General features: G+C 41.0%; 1 protein-coding gene across 1 annotated transcript in view; it reads right to left on the bottom strand.

The window, feature by feature from the left end:
- Positions 1 to 23,973, bottom strand: part of LOC121673382 (very large A-kinase anchor protein-like) — an 83,956-nt gene that overhangs the window by 39,823 nt on the left and 20,160 nt on the right. The window contains exons 4-5 of the mRNA XM_042046656.1: positions 16,590 to 17,017; positions 972 to 5,475 (exon numbers count right to left, since the gene is read on the bottom strand). Coding sequence (XP_041902590.1) covers positions 972 to 5,475; positions 16,590 to 17,017 — 4,932 coding nt within the window. The remainder of the gene's footprint in view (positions 1 to 971; positions 5,476 to 16,589; positions 17,018 to 23,973) is intronic.

Here is a 23,973-nt window from a genome sequence, read left to right as displayed (position 1 = left end):
GGCAAACAACTATTAACACCTACAACAGTGGCACAAAGCACAGGCAAATTATTCTGGGTCCACTATTCCTGTACACGTACACAAGTGTCATTAGCAGCAAAAACCAAGATTTGTTTCACCGCCATTCAGAGTGGGTGAAAATGGTTTAAGTCAATCAGCAGAAAGCAGCATGTGCTAGAAAGGAAGAGCTGCTACGGAAGCTGTAGCCTTTACAAATGTATTCCCCTTTCCCAGCAAACAATAAACTGCATTTCTTAACAGAGGAAAAAGAAAAAGATCCCTCTAACATGGACTGGAGTATTCCCAACATTGTGGAAAGACTTCTTCAGCTACACATTTGGTCTGTGTGGCACTTTCAAACTCTAAACAAAGGAAGAACTGTTTCCATACCTCATCTGCCATTGCTTTAAGCAAACTAAAAAAAGAAATATTAATCTATGGGAGCAGCTATGTTATTTAGTTGCTAACTGAGCTAGAGTTTGTAGAAGACACTATGATGAAACAATCAAAGAGCCCAGTAAGCCAGTATTTGTATCTTTTTTTTGGACAAGACAGGTCTATTAAATAATCTCAGAAGTGAAAGAAATAAAAGAATAATTTTCATATAAAAGGCAATTCCATCATCTTCAGGTTGAAATGTCCTTAACATGGAAAAGTCTGTCCTGTGCTATTATAAAAACTTTCTATTATGCATATTTCTCTGTTTTACCTTCTGTTCACATATTCTGCTTCACAGTTAAATCCCTTTCACCTGCGTGCTGAACCAAGAGTTATCTTTTTAAAATTATTTAATCAGAAGACCTTTTCTTTTAAACTATGACATTAAAAAGCCTAATAACTTCCGATAAAAACTTTTGATTACTTTTATGATAAAATCTTAATTAAAAGGTAGCAAGGAGAACAGGGAGGCAGCAACTTTGAATCTGGGCTAATCACTTTGATTATAAATATCATGTGATATGACATCTTACCGCTGACAATTCTCCCAGTTTTGGCACGGTGTTGTCTTGAAACCAGTGAATCTTTGGCTGCAGTATATCCTGGAGAATGCTTCCAAACCTGGTCCCCTTTTCAGAAGGGCCTTTCCTGGCAGATTTCAAATACTGATAGTACACACTTGTAGGAGGCTGTGTTACAGCAGCATCAGCTTTCTCTGGAACTGGTTTACAAGGTGTTTGACTGCAAGAAGCCACATCTGGAAACTGTTCTGGTTGCTCCTGTGAGTCAGGCTGTTCTTTTGAAAGAAGAAATGATTGTTCAGTAAAAGAGCATCTACTTCGGTCATTTGATTGAGGGGTTGCTTTAAATTTCCCTCTGCACTGACTGGAAAGGCAGTTCTCTTCTCTCTCAACATCAAGAATATTTTCCTCATAAGATGGTTCTTCCTCTTCTTCCTCTTCTTCCTCCACTCCATCCTCCTCATCCTCCTCCTCTGTGCTGAAGCGAGCAGTGAACTGCAAGCGCTCAGACACCGACTGGAGGAGGGAAAGCACAGAAGCGTGGTCAGAGCTGTCTTTGGAGACTGCCCCAGGACGGCTTTCTGGAGACACATCCGTGGACAGCAGATCTTCCTGGGAGCTGTCGTCCTCGTAGATGGGAGACAGAGAGAACGGATAAACTCTGTAGCGCTTGGCCTCCACGCTCAGGAATGACTCTGAGCCTCGGCTCTCTGCTGCTTCATTCACCTTGCTGTCCTGCCCATAAAGACAGCCTGACTCCTGCTTATTCCTTGCTCTGTCACACCTTAGGTGATCTGTACTACCTGAAGGCAAATCAGAAGGAGAAAGAGAACCAGTTTGCATCTCATCAGTTGAGACAGATTTATTCTCAGTTTGAAGTGCACCCTCATAAATGATAGTAAAAGAATTGTTTTCCCACTGTTCAATCAGTGGAGAAGAGGCCAAAAGTTCTGTTGGTTCCTTCACATCATTGCTGCAGTCCAGGCCATTTTCTTCAAGCTGATCATTTCTCTCCATGTCGTGATCCTTCATTGGTGCCTGCGTCAGATTCTCATTATTTTGGGCAAAGACTGTGTTGAAGCAGTGTTTCCCTTCACTGCCCTCTCTGGGAACAGACAATTCAGGTACCACAGACTGTGCATCTAATCCAGTATTAACCTCTACTCTCTCCCTTGCCCCTTCTGCTAGTTGCTCTTCACTCTCCACTGCCTTTGAATTTTGTAAGGTTGCTTTTACTTGTACAGGTACTTCCTCTGCAGCCTCTTTCCCACAGTGTTTATACAGACTGCCCTCTGCATTGCTTTCCAGAGACATCTGAGGGCTGCTTTTATCTTTGGATTCACTCTGCAGGCCAATACATTCTTTGCCAGGCATAAAAGATGAAAAATTAACATTTACAGCTGGCAGCAGTGTGCACTCTGGCATATTTGTATTATTGCATGGACCTTTTAATGGCAATGACAAAAGCATTTCTTCATTTGCAGTAGCATCTCTACCAATAAAATGTAAAGTTCCATCAGATTTTCTACTCATTGCTGATACTTTGCCACACATTGCTGCAGCCAGATGGTCACACACCTTTCCATTGTGCCTCTCTTTTGCTGGGGTCAGAAAATCTGATTCTGGCCTTGCTAAACTGCCAGAGGGAAGAAATCCATTTGTTTGACAAGTAACTGCATTATTTGGTATCTTTTCATCACTTTGGGGCCAATCTATGCCATTTTCCATACAACTTGGAAGTAAAGGAGGACCTGAGCAATCTGCCTTTTCACAGTTTACACTTACAGTCTGAGTTGCATCCATCTCTGTTGGTTCCTGTGTATTCGCAGGAAATCTCATATCAAGATTTAAAGTCTTTGGCATTTCAGCCTCAGGTTTAGACTGAACCTTTCCAGAAGGCCTTTTCCTCTCAGTGCCTTGCTGCTGATTGGATGCCAGCTTTTGTATGGCTGAGTTAATGACCTCATCAACTGTTTCTTTTGCTTTTAGTGCTAGTGCCCTATGTAGGTCAATTTTGTCAGAGATGAAAGAGAGTATCTTTTCGTCTTGATTATCTGTATCCACTCTTTCATTTCCTGTAAACGAAGATGAGCCTCCTCCACCGGTCTCATTAAAATCTTCTAATGATGTCACAGCTGACTGGATTTCTCCTGCTGCCAGCTGTACACTTTCAGACTTCTGATAATTTGCAATACCCATATTTATTAAACTATCCTTGCTCCCACAAAGCTGGCAGACACCAAAGCCTTCTTTTGCTAGTATTTCTTCTGTAGCCAAGTGTAAAACTGAGTCCACTATTTCTTCAGCTTTCTTCAACAAATCAGCAGCATCTGGGAAAGAAGAACGTTCTTGTCCCTTCACATCAATATCTCCCCGTCCTTCCCCAGAACAGAGCCTGTTTGCCTGGGCAGGTGCAGCAGCTTCTTGGCCAGAAGGGGCTTCCAAGACAGCAGAAGCACCAAGAATCACCAGTCCCACAGCATCCCTGCACACACTCTCAGAACTGGCTGACTCAGATGCAGTTTCCAAAGATTTCAAAGGACAGAGGGGTGGTGGCATTGCCTCTGCCAGGACACTGCTGTCAGCCTGTTGTGTGGAGAAGGCCTCATCTGCCCCATCACTAGCTCTGTGACTGTAAGAATTACTGTTCCCCTGAGCAGTGCCAGACATCTCCAAGGCAGAAACAGGAAGGTTGGAGGCTTCTCTGGATACCAGAGAAGAAGTGGGCCTGGGGATGCAAACAGCCCCTGCATCTACACCATCAGCAGAGCTATCAAGCATAGAAGGAGTAATCTCAGGTTCCAGAGAACTTGCTGGGCACAAAGTTCTCAGGTCTCCTGAGCAAGGTGGCCCCTCGGTTGTCCTGTCCATAGGGATTATTCTCCTAAACTCTGCAGCTGCAAGATTAAACCTGTCCTGCTCAGAAGCAGCAATCTGGCCATTTTCAGAGTTAGTTTTTCCCTGTTTGTCAGATGAAGAATCAATTATTGTGGGTGATAGCCTAAGTTTATTGCTGTTTTCCTTCTTGGAAGAAAAATTAATACAGCTATTTTCAGAAACAGGCAGAGATTCGGAAATCAAGTCTACATTGTCTTTTTGACAGGTGAAAGCAGAATGGTTGGTCAAAGGCTTTCCTTCAGATCTCACGGCAGAATGGGAAACCATCACAGACATAGAGGTAGACTCGTGGGTTAGACGTGCTGTCAGCTCATCAAAATGAGTTTTCACACTTTGACACCCATGTGCACACAGTGACACATTGGCAAGGTTTCCCTTTTCCACTGCAACCTCAGGCAAATCCTCCATTTCCTCACCCTCCATTTCTAGACAAGGAAAACCAGTCTGCTGCATGGCAGTATCCTTAGAATTCTCCACATGGATTAGCTTGTGGCCATTTTGTACATGTGTTGCTTTCCCTAACTCACTCAGTTCTTCATTAGAAGCTCCCCTGCCCATGACTGTATCTTCATCGTGTCCAATAGATGACACTGAAGTGGTTGAATTGCCTGTGGCTGTGCACTTTCCTCCTTTGGACTGCATGCTGAGTGAAGTAGGTATTTGTTCATTAAAAGGAAACAGAACAGTAGCAGGAAAGTTCTGTGGACTTTGCTCTCTTCCCACAGCTGTCGCAATTTTCTCTGTGTCACCATTTCTTGGATCACCATCTTTATTGGCACTCCTGGTGTGCTCATCTCCTTGCTGCTGAAATGTACTGGTACTGAAACGAAGCCTCTGGACATCCAATGTTTGCTCTGAGTGATTATCCACTTGATGATTACAGCAAAATTCTCCTTTCCCCACCTGCAGTTCTTCACTAACTGTCTTGCTTTTCGATTTGGATGAATCTAAACAATCATCCTGTATTTCTTTTGCAGACTCCTTATTAGCTGCTTTGCTACAATAATTTTCTTTATTGAAGTTAGAAGTTGCATTTCTGTCTGTCTGAAACGGAGTTCCTGCTTCTCCCAGCAGTCCACCTTCTTTTCCAACCAAATTGTTTGCAGAACTGACTTTAAGGGAATGAGTACTCTGGGAAGTGGAATTGGTTAGGATCCCACTGTTTCTACTACTAAATGGCAATAATGAATCTAGTGAATACGTCCTTTTAACTGTTGTTGCAGCTAAAGCAGGTGTATTTCTTAAGTCTAACTCATGACATGACTCAGTGGATAAAGTTGTGGCCTTTGCAGCTCTTTCATGTTTACTTCGGCCCGAGCAATGCTGAGCGTTACCAGACTGTTTGCTTCCCACTCTAACTGCAGAAGAATTCAACATGCCATCATCTTGGTGATTTTTACCCTCATCTCTTCCATTTTCTTCTATTAGGCATCCTGATTTCACAGACAGAGTTGTTTGCACTTCTCCATTTTCTTTGACTGCTGAAGCATTTCTGTTCTCAGGACTTTTCTCTCCTTTTCCAGTTTCTGATTGATTCTTCAGGAGCTGCCTGATCCTTGCAGAACCCCGATACGTTGCATACGTGACTGCGGGTGCTTCTGGCTTCCGACGTGTCTGCCTGGAACGAGGATCATCAATATCAGCAAGGATACACAATAAATTGATGGTATGATAACAAAGCTTAGCACTAGCTGTAGATGATGTAAAATACTGTTTCCCTCCACAGGTTAGCACAAACTGCAGATTGCACTCAACATTATTTTCCTCCTTCTTCTGGTAAATACAGTTTTGTGTGACAAATGATATGGATACCACCTTTTACAAAAAAACCCAACTTAAACTACAAGCAAAAAAGTAGATGTTGCCTTAACCAACTTCCATCATTTATTTTCTACCAGACAAGGGAATTACTATTGGCAAGTGTCACTGCAAGGCAATATTTGCAGTGACAGAAATAATCATCCTGTTTTGAAGATGTTATATCCTACTAAAGCAGGCCTGTACATTAAAACTGGAGAAAATTTACTGTACTAATGCTCAGTAAAATATTGAATTGAAATTTAAACTTTTACCCAATATCTCATACTGTTAAGAAACAGGATGAGGAGAAACAAAACATGTGGCAAAAGAGAAAGTATATAACGGGACGCTTTTTTGAACCACAGGGTAGTAAGGAAAGAGACTGAATGGAGAATGGGTAAGAATGAAGACTGTTGGAATGCTGGAGGGAATACCAAAATGGGAAGACTAGAAATGTGACAAGGGATTGGTAGACCTAGCCGTTCATTAGTCTTCAATTTCTGCAAATTTAGCGGCAAAAAACAGCAAATGCAAAAACTAAGAAAAGAAAGAATCACCACAGAGGAACTGTGATCCTAATCCTTCACTGCTCTTTCTGATAATACTAAGTTCAGAGCCTGTCACTTCCAATTTTCTGAAGGAGCAGTTTTTCTTCTCTCCTAAAACTAGGAGACATCACAAATACTCACCTTTCTTTCAAGTGCTTCTCTCTTTTCCCCCTATTAAAGAATTCTTAGAAAAATCAGTCACTGTCAGCTTTTCCACTCTTCACTTTAAGACAAAGTAGATGCTCAGACTAGACTTAAACTCCCTTCTGCCTCAGCCTCCATGTAAACTGAGAAGAAACCCCTTCAAAGTCTGCCCCATATCTGCTAACACAGTGAAAGGCTGGAATCAACCATTCAGCTGTGGAAGATTGTCATACTCATTCCAGAAGACCCTCTTGGGCAAAAGCAACAACAACAACAAAAAGGTGTTGGCTAAGATTTTGGTTTCTAACATAAAAGCATTGCAATATATAAAAATAGCTTAGTAGCTTCTAAAAGCTCTTTGAACCTTCTCCCATCAGTTCAATTTGTTGAGAAGTTGCTACAGCTCTAGAGCTGAGAACAAATAATTTAAGTAAGAAATAAAAACCAAATTTACTACGGGAAGTGAAACATTTGAGTACCATTGAGTAACTGTAACTTCAAATCTTATTTGCATGGATTCTGAGTATATATTCTCTCAAAAGATAGAGAAGAATATGAAAAAGGAGTGGATTCACCAATCTAAAAATAGAATCTCTCTTCTGTCAAGATTTTAGAGGTCAAGATTCTTACTTCAATATTAATTTTATTTTGAAGAGGGAACTTAATGCTATTTAAAATCACAAGTAAAGAATACCCACAGAGTACAAGTGAACTAAATATGAAATTATTCATATTCATAAACATTAAAAGAGAGATATAAACAGTCATTTATATGCATGTTTTACACTGCTAGGTACCTTTAGGCTAATGCCAAAATACATTAATATGGGAATTTAGACTTTGTGAGAACTTGAAAATTCAGTTTGTATTGGGATTAAATTCACTGTCATCTCTGATGGAGACTACAGCAGAATCTCAATACAGGGTTTGTTGGCCACGTATATTAAGTCACAGAGGAAACAGAAAAGTCTTGTATAAATGGCACATCTCCCAGCTTGCCAAGTTAGATGCCTACATTTAGTCTTCTATAGCACCAGTTTGGCTTCTAGAGATACCAGCAGTGGTAGCTGCTAAACATCACACACTCCATTTGCTGAAATGGCTGACCTGAGGATTCACAATCCTCCAAAGAAACATAAATATTTCTGAGTGAAAAAAACCAAAACACAGTGGGAAAAGGGGTAGGGGGGAAAAAATTATCATTATTTTCCACAGAAAATTCTCTTCTACATTAGAAAATATTTTCTATAACTCCAGAGATACTAAAAATGTGAGGGGAAGGACCTGTTGGGTTCTGCAGAGCAGTATATTTACTCAGCATCAGCCATAGTCATACTAAAAATAAGTCTTAAGAATGTAAGACCTGATCATGCTCTTATTCAGAATTAACCTTACCGAGTAACCTTTCCTGCTTTAAATAATCACTATTAAGCTTCTACGAACTCCAGCAGCTCCTCTATACTTTGGACAACCTCAAAAATAAAAGTTGTCCCACAAGTGTCCTGAATCCAGATGAAATTTCTTTTAAAAACACAAGCAGAACACATAACGGTAACATTTCTCAGAAAGAAAATAAGTTTTATGGCTTCTTGAACAGATCAAATGTAATGATACATGCTTGAAGTGAACATATAAATGGGTATTGCAAGATGCCAAACACTCACTTCCACCAAAACCAAGGCAGGACTTCGAATAAGCAGCTTGACAAGAATTAGCTTTGACTGAGTGTCTTTCATTTCATGGTTGATATTTTTGTGTCATATGCAGGGGGGAGAACCAATGCTCCAGAACAAACCTGGGCCATGTCTTTCCATTTGCCTCCCATACCCAACTTTGCCTTCGAATTTTTCATGTGAACCCAGCAGTTCTGAAACCCAAAGCATCCAGATATGGGATGAATAGGTACATTTTACAGAAGGTATGACAAGGAGAGCCCAGCATGATTGGGTTCTATATTTACACTGATTGAAGCCACAGATCCCCCCCAACCATTATTTATTACAAAAGGTCAGGCAAGAAAATGTATTCAGAAGCTACTTTTTTGCCTATGTGGCAACCTTTATAACTTCTCCCAATTCTTTTTGCTCTCTGTTTGTCTTCTGAGAGAATTTTACGCTCCAATTGATCAATCTGAAGTCTGAGCAAGACTCCAAGCCGTTTGCCCTTTGGAGAATTGTGCACAAACCCGGTCCTGAGGAGCACTGGCTCCACCCCTGCTTCAGCTGCAGAGCCTCAGCCTGTGCCAGTATCTCCCAAGACGCAGCTCTGCTCTCCTGCAGGCTTCACTCTACCAAGACTTTCATCAGTGAACTCTATTTTCAACCAGAACCAACCTTTCCTCCACAGACAAGGCAGCTTCAGGATCTCTGTCTGACCTTTGGTAAAGAATTTGCTGCTCAGCATATTATAAAAAAATTTGCCAGCAGACCTTTTAGTCCTAATGCATTTCCTTTTAGAGCACATAGAACCATATTCATTCTGAATGCTCCCATGCAACAGCAAGACATTTAAAAAATGAAAACCCATGTTCCTGTGCAGCACCAGCAACTCAGCTGTAAGTCTTATGAAACAAATTTAGAAGCAGGCTGTGCCACAAAAAAATCTTCTGAAAGTGTCACTAGAGACTTGTTTCATTTCTGATCACCAAAAGAATATGTCAGTTCAGAACTTGCCTTAAAAACTCTTTGCAAAAAAATTTTTTCAGCTCATGTGAGGATGCAGATGAAAGCCTGATTATACAAAGAACCCAGTGTGCATTCTGTCACATATTTCAAATACTAGGAGATTCCTTCTTTCCTGTCCTCACAGGAAGCTATTCAATTCCCTATAAAGCCTTAAATCAGTTTCACAAAAGATTTTGACAGCAACAAGAGAGGATGTCAACATGAGTTACGTTAAATTTGTCAAAAGTAGGTGCTTGTAGATATTTCTTCTATTGTGAAAAAGATATAAAAAGTTAAAGGGGGACTAACTCAAGGAGCAGAGGGGAACATGTTCTGACATCTTACATGACAGACATCTTGTGTAACTTGCCCAAGTGGCAGTGGTTATAAAACTGTGTTGTTGATTTGGAAGGCCTGAAGCAGGAGGAAACTTCCTACCTTGAACGCCTCGTTCCAGTGCACCCATAAAGAACACACTGTTTGCATTTTTTCAAGCATACGCCATCGAGATGGCCATCCCTCCAAGCCTATTTGTACCATACAATAATGCAGAAAGTAGAGAGCCCTATACATTTTCCAAAAGGTGGAAGAAGACCACATAGCTTCTCAGGCCCCCAGGAGCACAGTTCATTTGCACAGCAGGGCACTGCTGCCCAGCCTGCTTCTGCAGCACGCAACACCTGCCTCTCCCAAAACATGGCATGCCAATTTTCCCCCTCGTGTCTCACTCTTCCAGATATTATGTCCCCAGCCCAGCGGTCTCCTGCTTTCACAAGCATGTCCTTGCCTGATTTCCCCAGTTGCTTGTCAAAGACCCCGCAGAGAGAGCCACCAGAGAGATTTGCAGGCTACAGGCTGAAAACCGCTGATCTAGATCAGTGTGAGTCTTGTAGCTCCTGTCTACCCCTCTCTGACCATCTTAAAATTACCCTGTTGTTTATTTTAATTTTTTTCCACTGTATACTTAACTGACAACTTTAAAAAAAATTATTTTAAGGTACTTCATCTGGAAACAACTGTCTTGAAGTCACTTTGAAAAACCTTCTGGTGGAATCCAACTTAGCCAGCCAGGTGGTTTCTGTGCTATTCATAAATGGGAAAAATGAAAGACTTGCTGGAAAAAAGACACTGAGGGCTAACTGAATAGTTGCCATACACAACTTAGATGAAAGAAAACAATTTTTTAGCCAGAGGGGATAGCTCCGTGATTTAAATCTGCAGTCTGAAATACTTAGTGTCCTGGGACGTCACAATGTATGTTTGAAAAGGTCAAAAGTTTGGTTGAACAAAGTGATTTACACACACTTGATTCTCCAGGAAATTTCAAAGCTAATGTTCCATAAGGGCAATTAAGAGTCAATGGCAATTTTAATAAAAGCAAACACAGTCTCTGTGACCTTGGAAAGAATGTTTTCCCTTCCCCTTGCCCTTTAGGGTAGTAATTCTTGATTATCTCCCACATCTGGGAAAACCTATTCTTTGAGTCTGAAGGAAGAGAGCACACATCAAGGCTCACCCAAAACACCAGAGGCTGCGAGACCAAGACCAGCAGAAAGGGCCTGGGATCACTCCCAGCTCTTCCTTGCCATATTTCCCCAGTACCTGGCACCAGCCAGCCTTCCTACTCCATACCTGTGGGAAGTGTCCTCACCTGCTGCCCCTCCGTTTTCCTCTGTAACATTCAGGGATTCAGGTGCCCAGGACTTGCCCCTCCCAGGGAGCAGGGACAAGCAGAGCCTGTGCTGCTTCTCACAGGTGTGCAAGAGCTGGGGACAGCAGTAAGGTCTCCCCTCAGCTTTTCATCTTAAGGCTGAAGAAAGCCACTCCTAGCCTCTTCTGAGATGTAATGAAGAATCAAAGCCAGGGCATCCCTCTACTCTCTTCAAGCAAGAAAGTAGCTTCAGGTGTGGCAGGGAAAGAAAAGGGTTTGGCTCAGCTGAATACATTTCACAGCTGAACAACCCTACTAAAAAAAAAAGTTCAGTGGAGAAAACAATCCAGTGAATTAATTTTTGACTTAATTTTTTTAGCTCAATTTTGCACCACACATCTGTTAAGAATTACTCTTAAAATACAAAGTTTCATTCTTCAGAAACACAAAAATCTTTTCTTTCGCCTTTGGACCGCATCCCATCTCTGGGTAGGTACCCCTCTCTGGCAGGTAGAGAAATGCTTTGGGGTCTGCATTTCTCCTACAGCACAGCCCTGAGAGTGACCACCCTCCACAGCTCACCCAGGGAATTGGGGCAGGATGATTCTGCTCCTTCCCTGGGACAGCCTTCTAATTTTGGATGGTCTTTGGCTGACCCAGAAGGGTGGAGCTGCCCACGTAGTTTATACCCCTCTCAAGTGGCAGCAGGTCACTCTCAGCAGTGACTCCCTGCCCACCTGAGCACCAGCAACTGAGCAACACTGCATGTCCATGGCCAGAACTACCAACAAATCAACACCAACAAATGCAGGAGCAGCAGCTTCCCCACTCCCCTTCACTATTTCTCAGGAATTACCTGATGAGACTACTGCTTGGAATTCAGTGATTGATTTTCGCTCGTTTACTCTTGATTTTCTGCCAAAGGCATCTATCTATAGGGAAAGATGAATGTTGCTGCTACTGACTGAATCAAAACCACAACACACAACAATCCATCAGACAAATTAAGGGCTGTGTTTTGTTATCACCACAAGCCTGCCTCTGACAAGCAACACTCAGGAGAATTACAAGCTCCGAAACAAACCTATTAACCAGAATTATGTAAACCTGAAGGGTTTTATCAGATGTACTTCTATCAGAGCAAAATAAAAGGACAGGATTTGCTGACAGTACCAAGGTGGTAAATACTAATTGCTAATACTAATATACATCAATTAAATGTATAGCAACAGGTTTATTAGACTTAGAAATTTCAGTCCATTTACAGTTCTACTGTGTTACACATTATTGGGTTCTGTGAGGGAATGGGTTTTTTTAATTATTATTTATTTTTTTCTCCTTAGGGCTACCTCCCTTCTGAATTAAATTGCTTGCAACGATCTCACTAAATTATTCCTAGTACCTGGCTCTTAGCAGGGTATGAAATGTAAACATATTTTGAGCATCTGCTTTTGAAATCACCCCCTCCCCCTTTTCTACCTACACTTAGAAAGTCCTTGCAGTTGTGCGATTCAGAGTTCTTTCTCACATCCAAATCTACCAGGTTCATAACAGAAGGAAGAAGACAGGATCTTAAAATACTTTGTTGAACTGGGGTATTAGTGTCTTAACCAGGATTATTTCATCAAAACATTCAGAGTAAGTACAATTTTGATTTTTGCCTCTTCAGCCACGTTCAGCAAAGCACTAAGCCTCCTCCCTGCCGAACTCCAGAACAAGCTGTGCAGTTTCACAGGCACTATTGTTCTGCACAACACTATTTGCAACATCCACTTATTGTTACTGGATGTTACAAAAAAAAGAAAAATCTACTGGAAGATAGATGAATGGCAAGCAGTCAATAGAACGGATCTGGGTCATCAGTCTTTGGGGCAGGGGGAAAGGAAAACACCTGTCAAAGTTTTGTCCTCAGTCACCAGCACAAGGTTCTACCCATTACCACCACTGGTGATCTTGAGAAGATTGCAGGTATGCACTGCAGGAAGCCCATTCTCAATTTTGAAGCCAAATCGTTGATTTTTAGTGACAGACAATATATGTGTGAGTGAATGAATTTCACATTATAGAAGAGAAAGATAATGGGGCAAATCTGTGTTTTGTATTCGTCACCTACTACACGAAATCATCATCTCTCTCATGCAGACTTTCAGCAATGAGAAATGAGGTGAAGTGCACCCCCACTGCTCCATGGTTTTATTTTTAGGGCTTATTTCATCAGTTAAAGGCTGGCTTTTAACATCATTAAGGAGTGCAAAGGCCAAGAGTAAACAGGAAGTTTTCACTTTCATGCCTACCAGTCTGCCACAGGGGACTATTCCACCCAAAAGTTTCCATCTTACCCAAGAGGTTTTTCTACACTAAGTAGCAAACACCCTACTTTGCAGTTGCTTGGTCCACTTTACTTTGCTTCTTCAAGGCAAAGAAACCTTCAACCATCCCAGAGAAACCGAAAACTGAGGGATGCAATAACTGGAGACTTAGCACAACTCTCCTCACCCATTTCTGTGCTGCAATTACTGTCCACAGTAATTGTCTTCCAGAGACTTTGCCAAATTTATCATGGTTTTGTCTTCTGTGCTCCTCCTTTACCACTTGCCACCATTGGGATTAAAGGACCAAAAGCCTTTGAGGTAAAAATTACCTCTGAGCCAACCAGCCAGGGTGATGGAGGAATAACGTGACCTACACGTTTTGTCCCTCACAAACATGTACTCCACAGATTGATCTCATGAGTTCCACTTTCCTTGGCTCAAGGCCTGGAAACTTGAGTTTTTACCAAGTGCCAGACCTCCCACAGAGGGCAAAATTAACCTCAGTTTACAGGTCAGAGCACTCTGATATCCTTGTATTTCGCAAAATATTGCTTTAAGGATATGAGGAGAATGAGGTTTTCTCAGTAAAGGCATCTGACACCATTTGGTAGGTTTTAAAAAATCTGAAAGGTTGTTTAGTTTAGGCTTTCTTTTTTAAACAACTCTAATGGGGATTATGCAATCTAACAACCATCCCTCTTCCACTTATCACTGCAACCTCCTCACTAACCACAGACTGCTCCTAACACAGTATTTCACTGTAGTTTAGAATTAACAAATTCATTTACATCTTCCTCATGACAAAGGAAACTGCTGTGAGATTAATAATGCAGTGGTCACAAGGCCTTGTAAAGCCCTCTGCTACATCCTGCCTCTACGTGAAATGCTAAAAGTGCAGTTTAATGCAACAATCAATGGAATCAACTCCTTTGACTTTATACGGCTCACCAGCACATCTCACACGACTTCTAGGAATCAATCATTTTTAGGTTCACATCATCTTTGCTCTTCATGGTTTCCACACCTTCCTGATGCTTTGTGCTACGTCTTTACCCCTTCTCCCCATCATTCCTTGTGTGCTTGTAGCCCCCACTTCCAACAAGACTCTTTAACCAACCGACAGCAACCAAGAGCGTTCTTACAGTTTAGCTACGCTAATTGAATCCCAGCTAGTTAATATTTAGTAAAAAACCCAGCTAGTACTGGAAAGAATAAACTACTCTCCATCCTTTAAACTTTTATAAACTAAAAGAGAACAAATCCAGCATAACCACTTCCATAAAAGAAAAAAAAAGTTATCCTTGATTCAAACTTTTTAGAAAGGTAAACAATGCAAGCCTCTGCTTCCCCACAGTCATTCCAATTTTTCTTTACTAATTGCTTCAGAAGAGCAGTTCACATTGTGTGGTCAGGCAGAGAAAAACATAATTAAAGTTACACAGAGATTGTCTAACTTGTTAGTATCCCAAGCCAAAAAGAGCAGAAAATACACTGTACTTTAGAGAATCAGCTTAAAAGGACATTAAAATTGGTTTAATGTTTGCCCTAATTTACAACAGCTACAATGAAAAAAAACCCTGATTCTTCTTCCATTTAAAAAAGTTCTTTTCTATGGAAAAAGTTAATTCTGTATATAGACCAGCTTACCCTTACCTCCAAACTAGCAACACATATTCTTATGTGCTTGCCTGGTCATGAGACGTGAACTATACCGAAAAAGAATCTAAACTGATCTGCAAAGATTATCTAACAGAACAGGACAATGTCAAAGGATGGTCAACTGAAAAAGCCAACAGTAACTTTGACTTCAGGAAAACAAAAATAACTCAAAAATTTTTGCACAGAGCAAAGAGGTCACCTCAGTGAGTTAGCACCCAACTTTCCATACTCCACTAACTTTTATTAATGCTTTATTTTATTAATCTACATTTTAATGAAGAATTCACAAGAAGAAGAAGGGGAATGAGATCCATCTTACCCTGTAAATTGTGCATACAGAAGGGTATACTACAGAAACAGCGAAGAGCAGCAAGAGACTGATGCAGCAACCCAGCCTGTCCAACAGGTTTTAGGGAATACAGTTTGCTCAGGAACTAGACCGAATAACACCACGCTCCAGGGCCTCTCCAGAGCACAACTAAGGGGAGGGGAACTTTTCTCCTGCATTGATCAAAGCAGTGGTGATGCTGAGCTGCAGTTTGGAAAAAGCATAGTCAAATGCGTGATACCACGATAAGAGTCTGAGATAAAAACCAGTTGACCACGTCACAGACCAAACCAGAGTGTTCACAAGAACTCAACCATTATTACTATTAATTACTGTATTTTGGAGGCAGAAATACAGTTTTAACTCCATCTAAATAGGTATTACATCACCTGTTCATATCTTGACCAGCCACTGCATTTACAACATAAAGCTTCAAATCATTATTCTGCCAAATAATAGGTAAGGGCAGAGTGCTGGAGAGAGCCCCAGTCTGGAAGTGGAATTCAATAAGCAGCTATTGTGGGTGTCTCTGACCTCCTACATGGAGATGAAACACTTCACATGCCACCAATAAACAGACTGAACACAACTCAAATTAGTTAAAAAAAATTAAAAGGAAAAAGGTGTCTCCTCTGAGTCCATCCTCCCATTCTGCAATTCAAGCAGGAGCACTGTGATAGAGACCAATTGGTTAACCCCAATCATTACTTTCTGCTTAAATTTGAAATAAATACTCTGGGCCATACTGAAAGCCTGAGTAATCAACACTTGCAGACCCACTGCCCACAAACAAGTCCATGTTCTACACACCTACTGAAAACTGGACAGGAACCACAGGCTAATTCACACCTAAACCAAACCTACTCTGTGCTGACCCATGTGTAGCCCAATTTTCAACATAACAGCTACAAATTCTTTTGGAAAACTAATACCTATGTTTATGACAATCAGAAAAGGTTTGGTAATACACAGTGTTGACCACAGCCAGTGCTTTAACTTTTCTACTCTCAAACACACAATGGTGCTCTTGCCATCATTTTTTCTTTTAACATTCTTCTAAAAATATTACAGGACTGCAAAAAATGCTCCATATTTGGACTAATTGAAATTGAGTGCTTTACATAACCTTCTTTACATCACAGGAAAACCCCAAAGAACCAGGGGGGGGGAAAAAAAAAAAAAAAAATACACAAGCAAAAATCACCCAGTCAGTTATCCAAGAAAAATAATTTAAAAAAGAGAAAACCTTACTTGCGTAAGTAAAATTATTGAACCGCTGAGATATAAAAAAGACAAACATTTAAGCCTTTATATAGGCCATAATATGGATGGAAATAAGCTCTTTACACTTCTTTTTTTTCCTTAACATATTTATAAATGACACATCTAGTCAGAACACTTTTAAAGAACTTCTTTAAAGTTATATTTTGTTGCAGTTGACTTCTCCCCTCCTCATTTATGTAGAGTAGTTGCTACTGGAGTTTTGCACAAGTCAAGCCAGGGACACTCCAATCACCCTTGGAAATGACAGACATTTGTCATACACTCAGCAGAACTTGGTCAGCATAGTTCTATGCACACACACACACACACATCAACATATTTAATAATAAACTATAAAACTTACTTCTCTGTATCTGAGGATTGTTTCCAGCCTCTTAGAAGATCCTGTGTGATATCTTTCCCAGTATTAGTTAAGATGGCATCATCTTTATTTACAGAATCCTCTTTTCTTCTAGCCACAGGCTCTTCAACTTTCGGATTCTTTGGCTGCACGTCCTTTGGAAGGGTATTTGTGCTCTGTAAATCCTTTTCACATCTGTTGGGCTCATCTTGGAAGGTAGAGGGTTTAGATTCTACCAAAGATGATTTTGTTGCAATATTAAATAAGCTTCCAAGGAAATGAAAAAAGCCTTCTCGGGGTTGCTTGTCTTTATCTGCTGTTTTGATTCCAGGAGTCAAACTAGGGAGGCTATTAGCCTTTTTCAGTTCCTCCTGGATTTCAGACTTGCTAAGTTCTTCTGTTGAATGGTTCTTCTCTTCATTTTGACAAGCCTAAGATAAATACAAAAAGCACATAAAGATGCTGTTTCCTGTCATTTTCACACATTCCCAAATTCCTTGATTTTAATTTGCGCCTATGCATTGTATTCCTTTCAGGAGAGCTGTCATTTAGAAAGGTTAAAGCCCACTGCTTGCTGTCTTCTCTTTTTGTACTAAAGAGGTCCCAATTCTACAAAAATAAAAAGGACTAATACAGGCTAGAAAATTCCCAAAGTAGCTGCAGTGGAAAAAAAAATACAGGACAGATGGCAACAATTGCTTCAACTGGCATAAAAAACATGGGGAAGAAGCAAGGAACAGTTATTTCACACTTCAGACTAATCCCCAGCACAGCTTCACAAACAAACATCCATGTGCTTGTGAGAACAGTTTTCAGCTTGCAATCTAGGCAAGAACACCACAGCCAAACAGAAACACACCACAGCCTTCTGCACGTCTGAAAACCGAGCAGAATCAAGAACAGAATAGGGATAAAACAAACTCGGCTCGCATGCCAGAGGTGAATCCTGCCTGCCACCCTTAGCAAACCGATGTTGCAGCCTTTGGCCAGCTCTCCTTCAACTGCACAGCTCTGTTTCCAAAGGGATTTGTTGTGCCCCACAGCCTCCAGCACTCAAATTGCCTGGTTTTCCACACAGCCAAAGTCCTACAGAGCACCACCCTGCACCTCTGACCTTCTGACCTGACTATCAGCGAACTGAAATGAATGAGCACCAAGGCAGGGTTTCACCTCATTCAAACCACATGTTCATTTCTTCCCTCAACTCAGCTGAGCATCTACACCCAGAAGCAAGGCAAGCCCCATTCCTCACCAATTTGTGCCCTTGAATTTCCTCCGTGTCAGCTCCTCTCACAGATCCAAGGTCTGCTGTACAAGCCCATCTTACTTCTGTCAAGACCATCTGCCCAAAAGGATGGTGCAACTTCACCGTAAGACTTCACAAACACCACATGTAACCACATTTTCAGCTTCACAATCTGCAAATATGTTTTTCCCTGGACTAAAGTTTTCGGGGAAGCACCTCCCCCCCCATCCCCACCCTTCGTAGTGGGTGCCATAGGATATTGCTGCCTATTTTATCTTTACAGTACAACCCTTGTAATTTCAATTCCTGATTCAACCCAGTTTATTAAAACAGATTGAAGTTACCCCAGCTTTTCTTAGATGAAATCTATCCTGCTCAACAGGAGTGGGAAAGAACATGAACAAAAAGTCCTATGCAAATTTTAGTTGCGTCAACAGTACACTTGGATGAGAGTAATTGTTTCAAATTGGGCAACACCTACTCATCCAATCTACAGAGAAAGCTACTATTTCCACTAGGTGACTAATCCTATTGCCACTTGAAGTAATCTTAAATAAACCAGCAGGCTTATCTGTTAATAGGCAATCTAGGATCATGTTAATGATGAAAAAAGGGTTTTAATGAACTCAGCTTCATCCTTGGGGAACAGCAATTTCTTAAGAACTTTCAAGATATATTTGGTGATACTGGAGAAGTGGTCTTTAAACTTCAAGCAATGCTTTTTCACCTTTTAAATACAGAGTAGATGCAATTGCTTAATATTAAAAGATGCATGTGCTGAAAGTGGAATTGTTTATGTGAGGATAGAAATTGAACAGCACTAATTTGTCCTTGAGAAAGCCACACAACCTCCATTTTCTTCGTACAGGCAAGATACTTGTACAACCACACTGAACTTCTAAGTAAACTTCTAGAAGTGGGCCAAGTCAAACTCTGGCCTTTTTTCATCCCACCTGTGACAAACCCCACCTGCTCCCCCACACACTGCACTGATCAACAGCTGATGCATCACAAAGGGGTGTAGTCACCCCTGGGTATCAGAGATTTACCACTTTACATGTCAACTCCACCAAACCCAGCCCTGGAAATGAAGATGCCAACAGTGCAGCTTGCAGACGTGCCACAGCTCTGGCTGCTGCTGGCTTCAGTACTAGACAAGTAACACACGAGCCTGGAATGAATCTCTTGAATAATTAACTTTATCTCACAGGAACTGAGTACTTTGCATAAGGAAATACAAAACAGAAACAAGAAATCGAAACAATTTCCAAAATTTGGTAAGTGAATGATTCACCATGACAGCTTCAAAGTTCTATTTTCACAGTTTCTCCCTTCACTTTCACTAACACCTTAGAATTGTTCAATACCAGATTTTAATTCAACTTCAAGTGAAGGAGGGCATTTCTCCCTTGTTTTGTGATTCGTACCATTCACTCAGAAACACTCAGAAGAGTATTTCAATGCAGGAAATGCACACATCTTATTCTTTGCACATATAACCTTTTTAAGCTATAAACATTTATATTAACTATTACAGTATCTATGAAGTTAACAACTAAATGCATTAACTATAAAAGAAATTGTTACATTAAAAACTTAAGAACAGTTTAGTCTTACAGCTGTTTTTGTTTGTTGCTTTGTTTGGTGGGGTTTTGCCCATTTTTTAAAACCATTTGTATTCAGGAACTACTGGAGGGTTTTGGTTTTTTTTTTCCTGTTAGGAACTGAGACTTCAAATATAGTTAAATCTCTACATGTGAAAGTCTTCTCCAAGCAGCTCTGAGACATAACGCTTGTTAAGACTGTGCTGCTTATTTGTGAGCATAATTTATGCCCTGCTTGAAAAGCTGTTTTGTAGTCTCTGCTTCCAGAAACAGAAATCTATTTAGACTTTCCTTCCTCTTTAATCTTCCTTTCTTTACTTAACTTTTGGTAAATCAAAAGAACAGGAAGTTTTAATATGAAAGGGTCCTTCCATACCTTTAACCATAAATAGCATCTTGCATGAAAAAAAGCCACAGAGAACATTTACGCTGTGCTTATTTGAAGATGTATGTGGATATTAAGTCCTAACACAGAAACTGTACAAATCATTTTTTCTTCTCTTCAATATAATCAATCCTACTCTCCATATATTCTCCCTCCTGCTCCACTTCGCCATAACAGACAGCTTGAGCTATAGGTATTTTATCATTTGCACACAAAATCTCAATTTAAAGTCTGAAGCACTGTTTAGGCATTACACAAACAGCACTGCTCCTGCTGCAGATTTTGAAGTTTGTCTTTTAAGATGATGCCATATTCAAATTAGTGAGACGAAAGCACATGATTTTACTAAAGCCAGTAAGCCTCTAGCACAGCAGGAGCCTTCAGGCACAAGTGCCTGATGAACACGCAGTACAGTGGCACTTCCACGAATCAGTATCACAGAAACTTTCACTTATCGTTGCCCATGCCTCTCTCCCAGTCTGTCTCTGACAGAAGCCCCCAGCAAACACTCAGGAAAAAAAAAAAAAAGGCAAGGGCATAGGGTATATATAAAGTAATCCTTTCCCTGGTACGTCCCACCAGTTTTCAACAGTCTTTAGCCTTTAGCTGACATTGACAGAGCATTTATTCTGTCACAATTAAGCTTGAGCAGTTTGATACTCACAACACTGAAGGAATACCAGTGACTCTTGTTTTACCTACACTTCATGTCATCCGTCAAAGAAAAACAAATTTAAGAAGTCCTCTTGCAGTGTCACAGCAGTCTGAATAGTTTCTCAGGCTTACCAAGCAAAGAGTAGTTTCTGGATGGAAACCCACCTGCCAGATCCCCTCTGAGATCCTTGCTGATGCAAGGAAAAAAAGTTCCCTGCTATAGCGTTCTTTCTGCTCCTCTTGTAATGAACTGTCATCAGTCTTTCCCTTGCCTCCCCTTTCCCACTCTCTGTGAGCTTTCCTGCTTGTGACATGCTTCATGAAGCTTTAATTAGCTTTTAGTCCTTTGGCAACTCATTCCTCCAAGTTTCACTGGGCAAGCCCTGGGTAACCTGGCCTGACCTTACAGCTGAACTGAGGCTGGACTGGATGACATTCTGGAGTCCCTTCAATCTGAATTATCCTATGGGCCTGTGCCCTCACATGCAACGAGGCTGGTGCAGAGGGGAAGCCTGGCAGAGTGTGAAACAAGATCATGCTTTCGATCAGGTGACTGGGGAGACTGCAGTGGTAAGTGACGCTGTGTCTGGGCACCGTGCTCCCACTTTGCTGCACAAAGCAGCCTGGCAGCTGGGGCTCGGGAGACAAGCCCACGGTGCCACGTCTCAGGCAGGATTCTCATCTCAGCTAATCTATTCATGGCAGCCGAGGTGTGCTTTCCAGGCTGTAATCCACTCCTGGCTGCAGCACAGACATATGCCCTCAGCCTAATTGCACCTTGGCAGGCAGGCTCAGGGCTTGCCACCAGTGTGAACAATCCTCCGAGGTGGCACAACAGCACCCTGAGGAGGGATTGCTTTGCTTCAGTTTTCCTCACCTCCTGCACCAGCAGGGAACAGCCACCCTTGTAATCACCTTTTCTCAGCAGCTGGGTGGCTGAAGTTTGAATTGCCAGAGGTTCTCAGTCAGCAAGGGCTACATCCTCTGCCAAAAATACAACCTCTTTTATTGCCCTAACGAGAGAAATTAAAACATTAACAGCATTAAAACACAGATCTCCGTGAACAAAGCATTAGCTTCCAGCTACGACTGCCAGACATTTCGGATTTCCCTCCCCATGAATGAATGCTCATTACGAAGCAGAAACCCCAGACAGCCGCGCAGGGACCTCTCAGGCCGCCTGTCCTGCTGCACTGGGAGCTGCTGCTGGAGAACATTCTGCCTCCTGCACAGATACACTTCTGCCACCTCATCTCTCCTGTAGTAGCGAGAGAAGATGGCCTGCCATCAGAAATTTAGGATCATCACTAATTCACCCCAGGGACTTTCAACAAGTCATTTAACCCCAACATCCCGATTTAACTCATCTGAGAAGCGGCCATGGCACTACTCCTGAATTTCTGTGTGCTGGCGTTTAGAAATCATTTAACAGCTTCAGGTTGAAGTGTTGGGTACACAGAGTAGCACATTTAGGCATTGTCACCTATAGTACAGGAAAATTAATATTGTTCCTAGCCTTAGCTTTGACCTTTCAACACTACTAAAACAGCTGCATTTCATTCAGCAATTATGAGCATCTCATTCAATTTGAACACTGATAGAGAACATAAATTCTGTGTGCTAAGCAAAATCCACAGTGAAATAGCTCTGTTTGGTGGCAGGCTGGTTCATCCCCACAGTCAGTCAGTCACTAATGCAGGTTTTTCAGCAGATCCTCTTTCTCTGGGAGGTTTACACCATCCTTGGTGTAATCTTCCACCTTTTTTCAGTGAGTGTGACACACTGAGGTGCCTTAAATCCACATGTGAAATAAGCTTTTGTTTTTTCAAGTACTGTGAGGAAAATCTTTTAGGCTTTTGCAACCAACAGGAGGCAATACAAATGGAAACCTAATGAAAAACTACTGGACATAGTGAGACAAAGATTAGGAACCACACTTGTCGGAGGAAACTAGAAACTAAAAAAATCCAGGCGAAAGTACTATCAGACAGTGAAATACACAATAAGAACCCCTAAAAGTCCACTGTTGCTAGTGTTCATGAGACAACTGGATTTTAAAAATACATGGTTAAAGTGGGTTTTTCCTATTTAAGCCAGTAATTAGACTGGTGGTGTAGATGATGTACGAGAGGCCCACCATTGTGAAAAACTGGTTAGTCTTTACTAAAAAGCCCCTTTTAACTAATCAGAAAAAGCAAAAAAAAACCCCAAAATAAACGAAGAATGACTTGGGGGTTTGGGGGAAATTAAGTTAAAGGTGAACTCAGTATCTCTACAAATACCCAATTAACCTGAATATTTTGGCTTTTTAATACTCCTTCCACATCCTCATTTCTCTGCTTGGTTTGACATGAAAAACATCAGGTCATGGCAACCCCAGAAGACAAGAGTAACTAGAAAACTAATGAAATCATGGCATCTTCATAATCAGGAGTAAAAGTTAAACAACAGGAAGAGACTTTTAGTTAAAGTGTATCAGTTTTGCATTTTTAAAAATAAACCTATTTAATGTCAATGACTATTTAACATTTAGAAAGACAACTGCATCTGTTCAAAGTTCAACACTGGGACTTTAAAAACTTGCTTATCCATTTGAATTCTTAAAACAGCAAGGAGTCATTAATGTATATTTAATTTGTCAGATGAGGAAAGAAAAGACGAAATAAACATTCTCTGACACTCTATAGTATTCTCCTAAAATCTGAGGAAGTATCCAGAGATACACTCCCTGACAAGAGAACAGATAAAGTGCTACGGGTGAACACTTCAAATGAAAAGATGGAGAAAAAGGAGGTACAATTTGAAAAAAAGCTTCTGCTAGGTCACCTTTGCAGGAAATTTTAAACTCAGTGGAAGTCTAGAGGGACAAAATTAACTTTTTAATTTAAAACTTTCTCTTCACAGCATTTGCAGAGCTGCTCAAAAACTTTCCCATCTGAATTTTCTCATTAAATTATTGTAAAGCTCTGATCAAAGATTAAAAATTGGTACTCACTTCTGAGTATGCAACCATCACCTTATTGCTACAAGGTCTACTGTGGAGCCAGAGAGAACAGAATTAAATTGTCTTATTTCTGTTCTTTCCTCTAAAGTCTTCCAGTACCACACTTTCATTGCCTTTCAATGAATACATTTTAACAAACACGAAACAATTTCTGTTCTCTTTTATTTGACAACTTCTTGAAGTTTGGGGGGGGGGGAAGGTGAAATTTACCTTTCAATGGAGGAGACAGTGCACTTGGAATGGGATGAGACAGTGCAATTTCCACCTGTACTTACATTCTATTGGCAGATTACAGCATCTGGCATCACACTTCTGCTTCTCATCTGTCTGCTGGTTTTCTGAGCTAAACAGACCAAGGTTTAAGCCTTTTTCTCCCCCACCTATCCAGAAACAAAGTTCCCCGCTCATGATCCCTTCTTTGAAGAACTAAAGTAGTAGAGAGGGAAGCACATTTCAGGATCATTCTCTCTAAAAATCTTCAGTATGACCAGGGA

Source organism: Corvus kubaryi, unplaced genomic scaffold, assembly GCF_017639235.1.
Source record: "Corvus kubaryi isolate FWS band 111438036 unplaced genomic scaffold, C.kubaryi_AGA036_p1.0 65374, whole genome shotgun sequence".
Lineage (NCBI taxonomy): Eukaryota > Metazoa > Chordata > Aves > Passeriformes > Corvidae > Corvus > Corvus kubaryi.
Note: the sequence above shows the minus strand (reverse complement) of the source record. Positions and strands in the feature narration are given on the sequence as shown.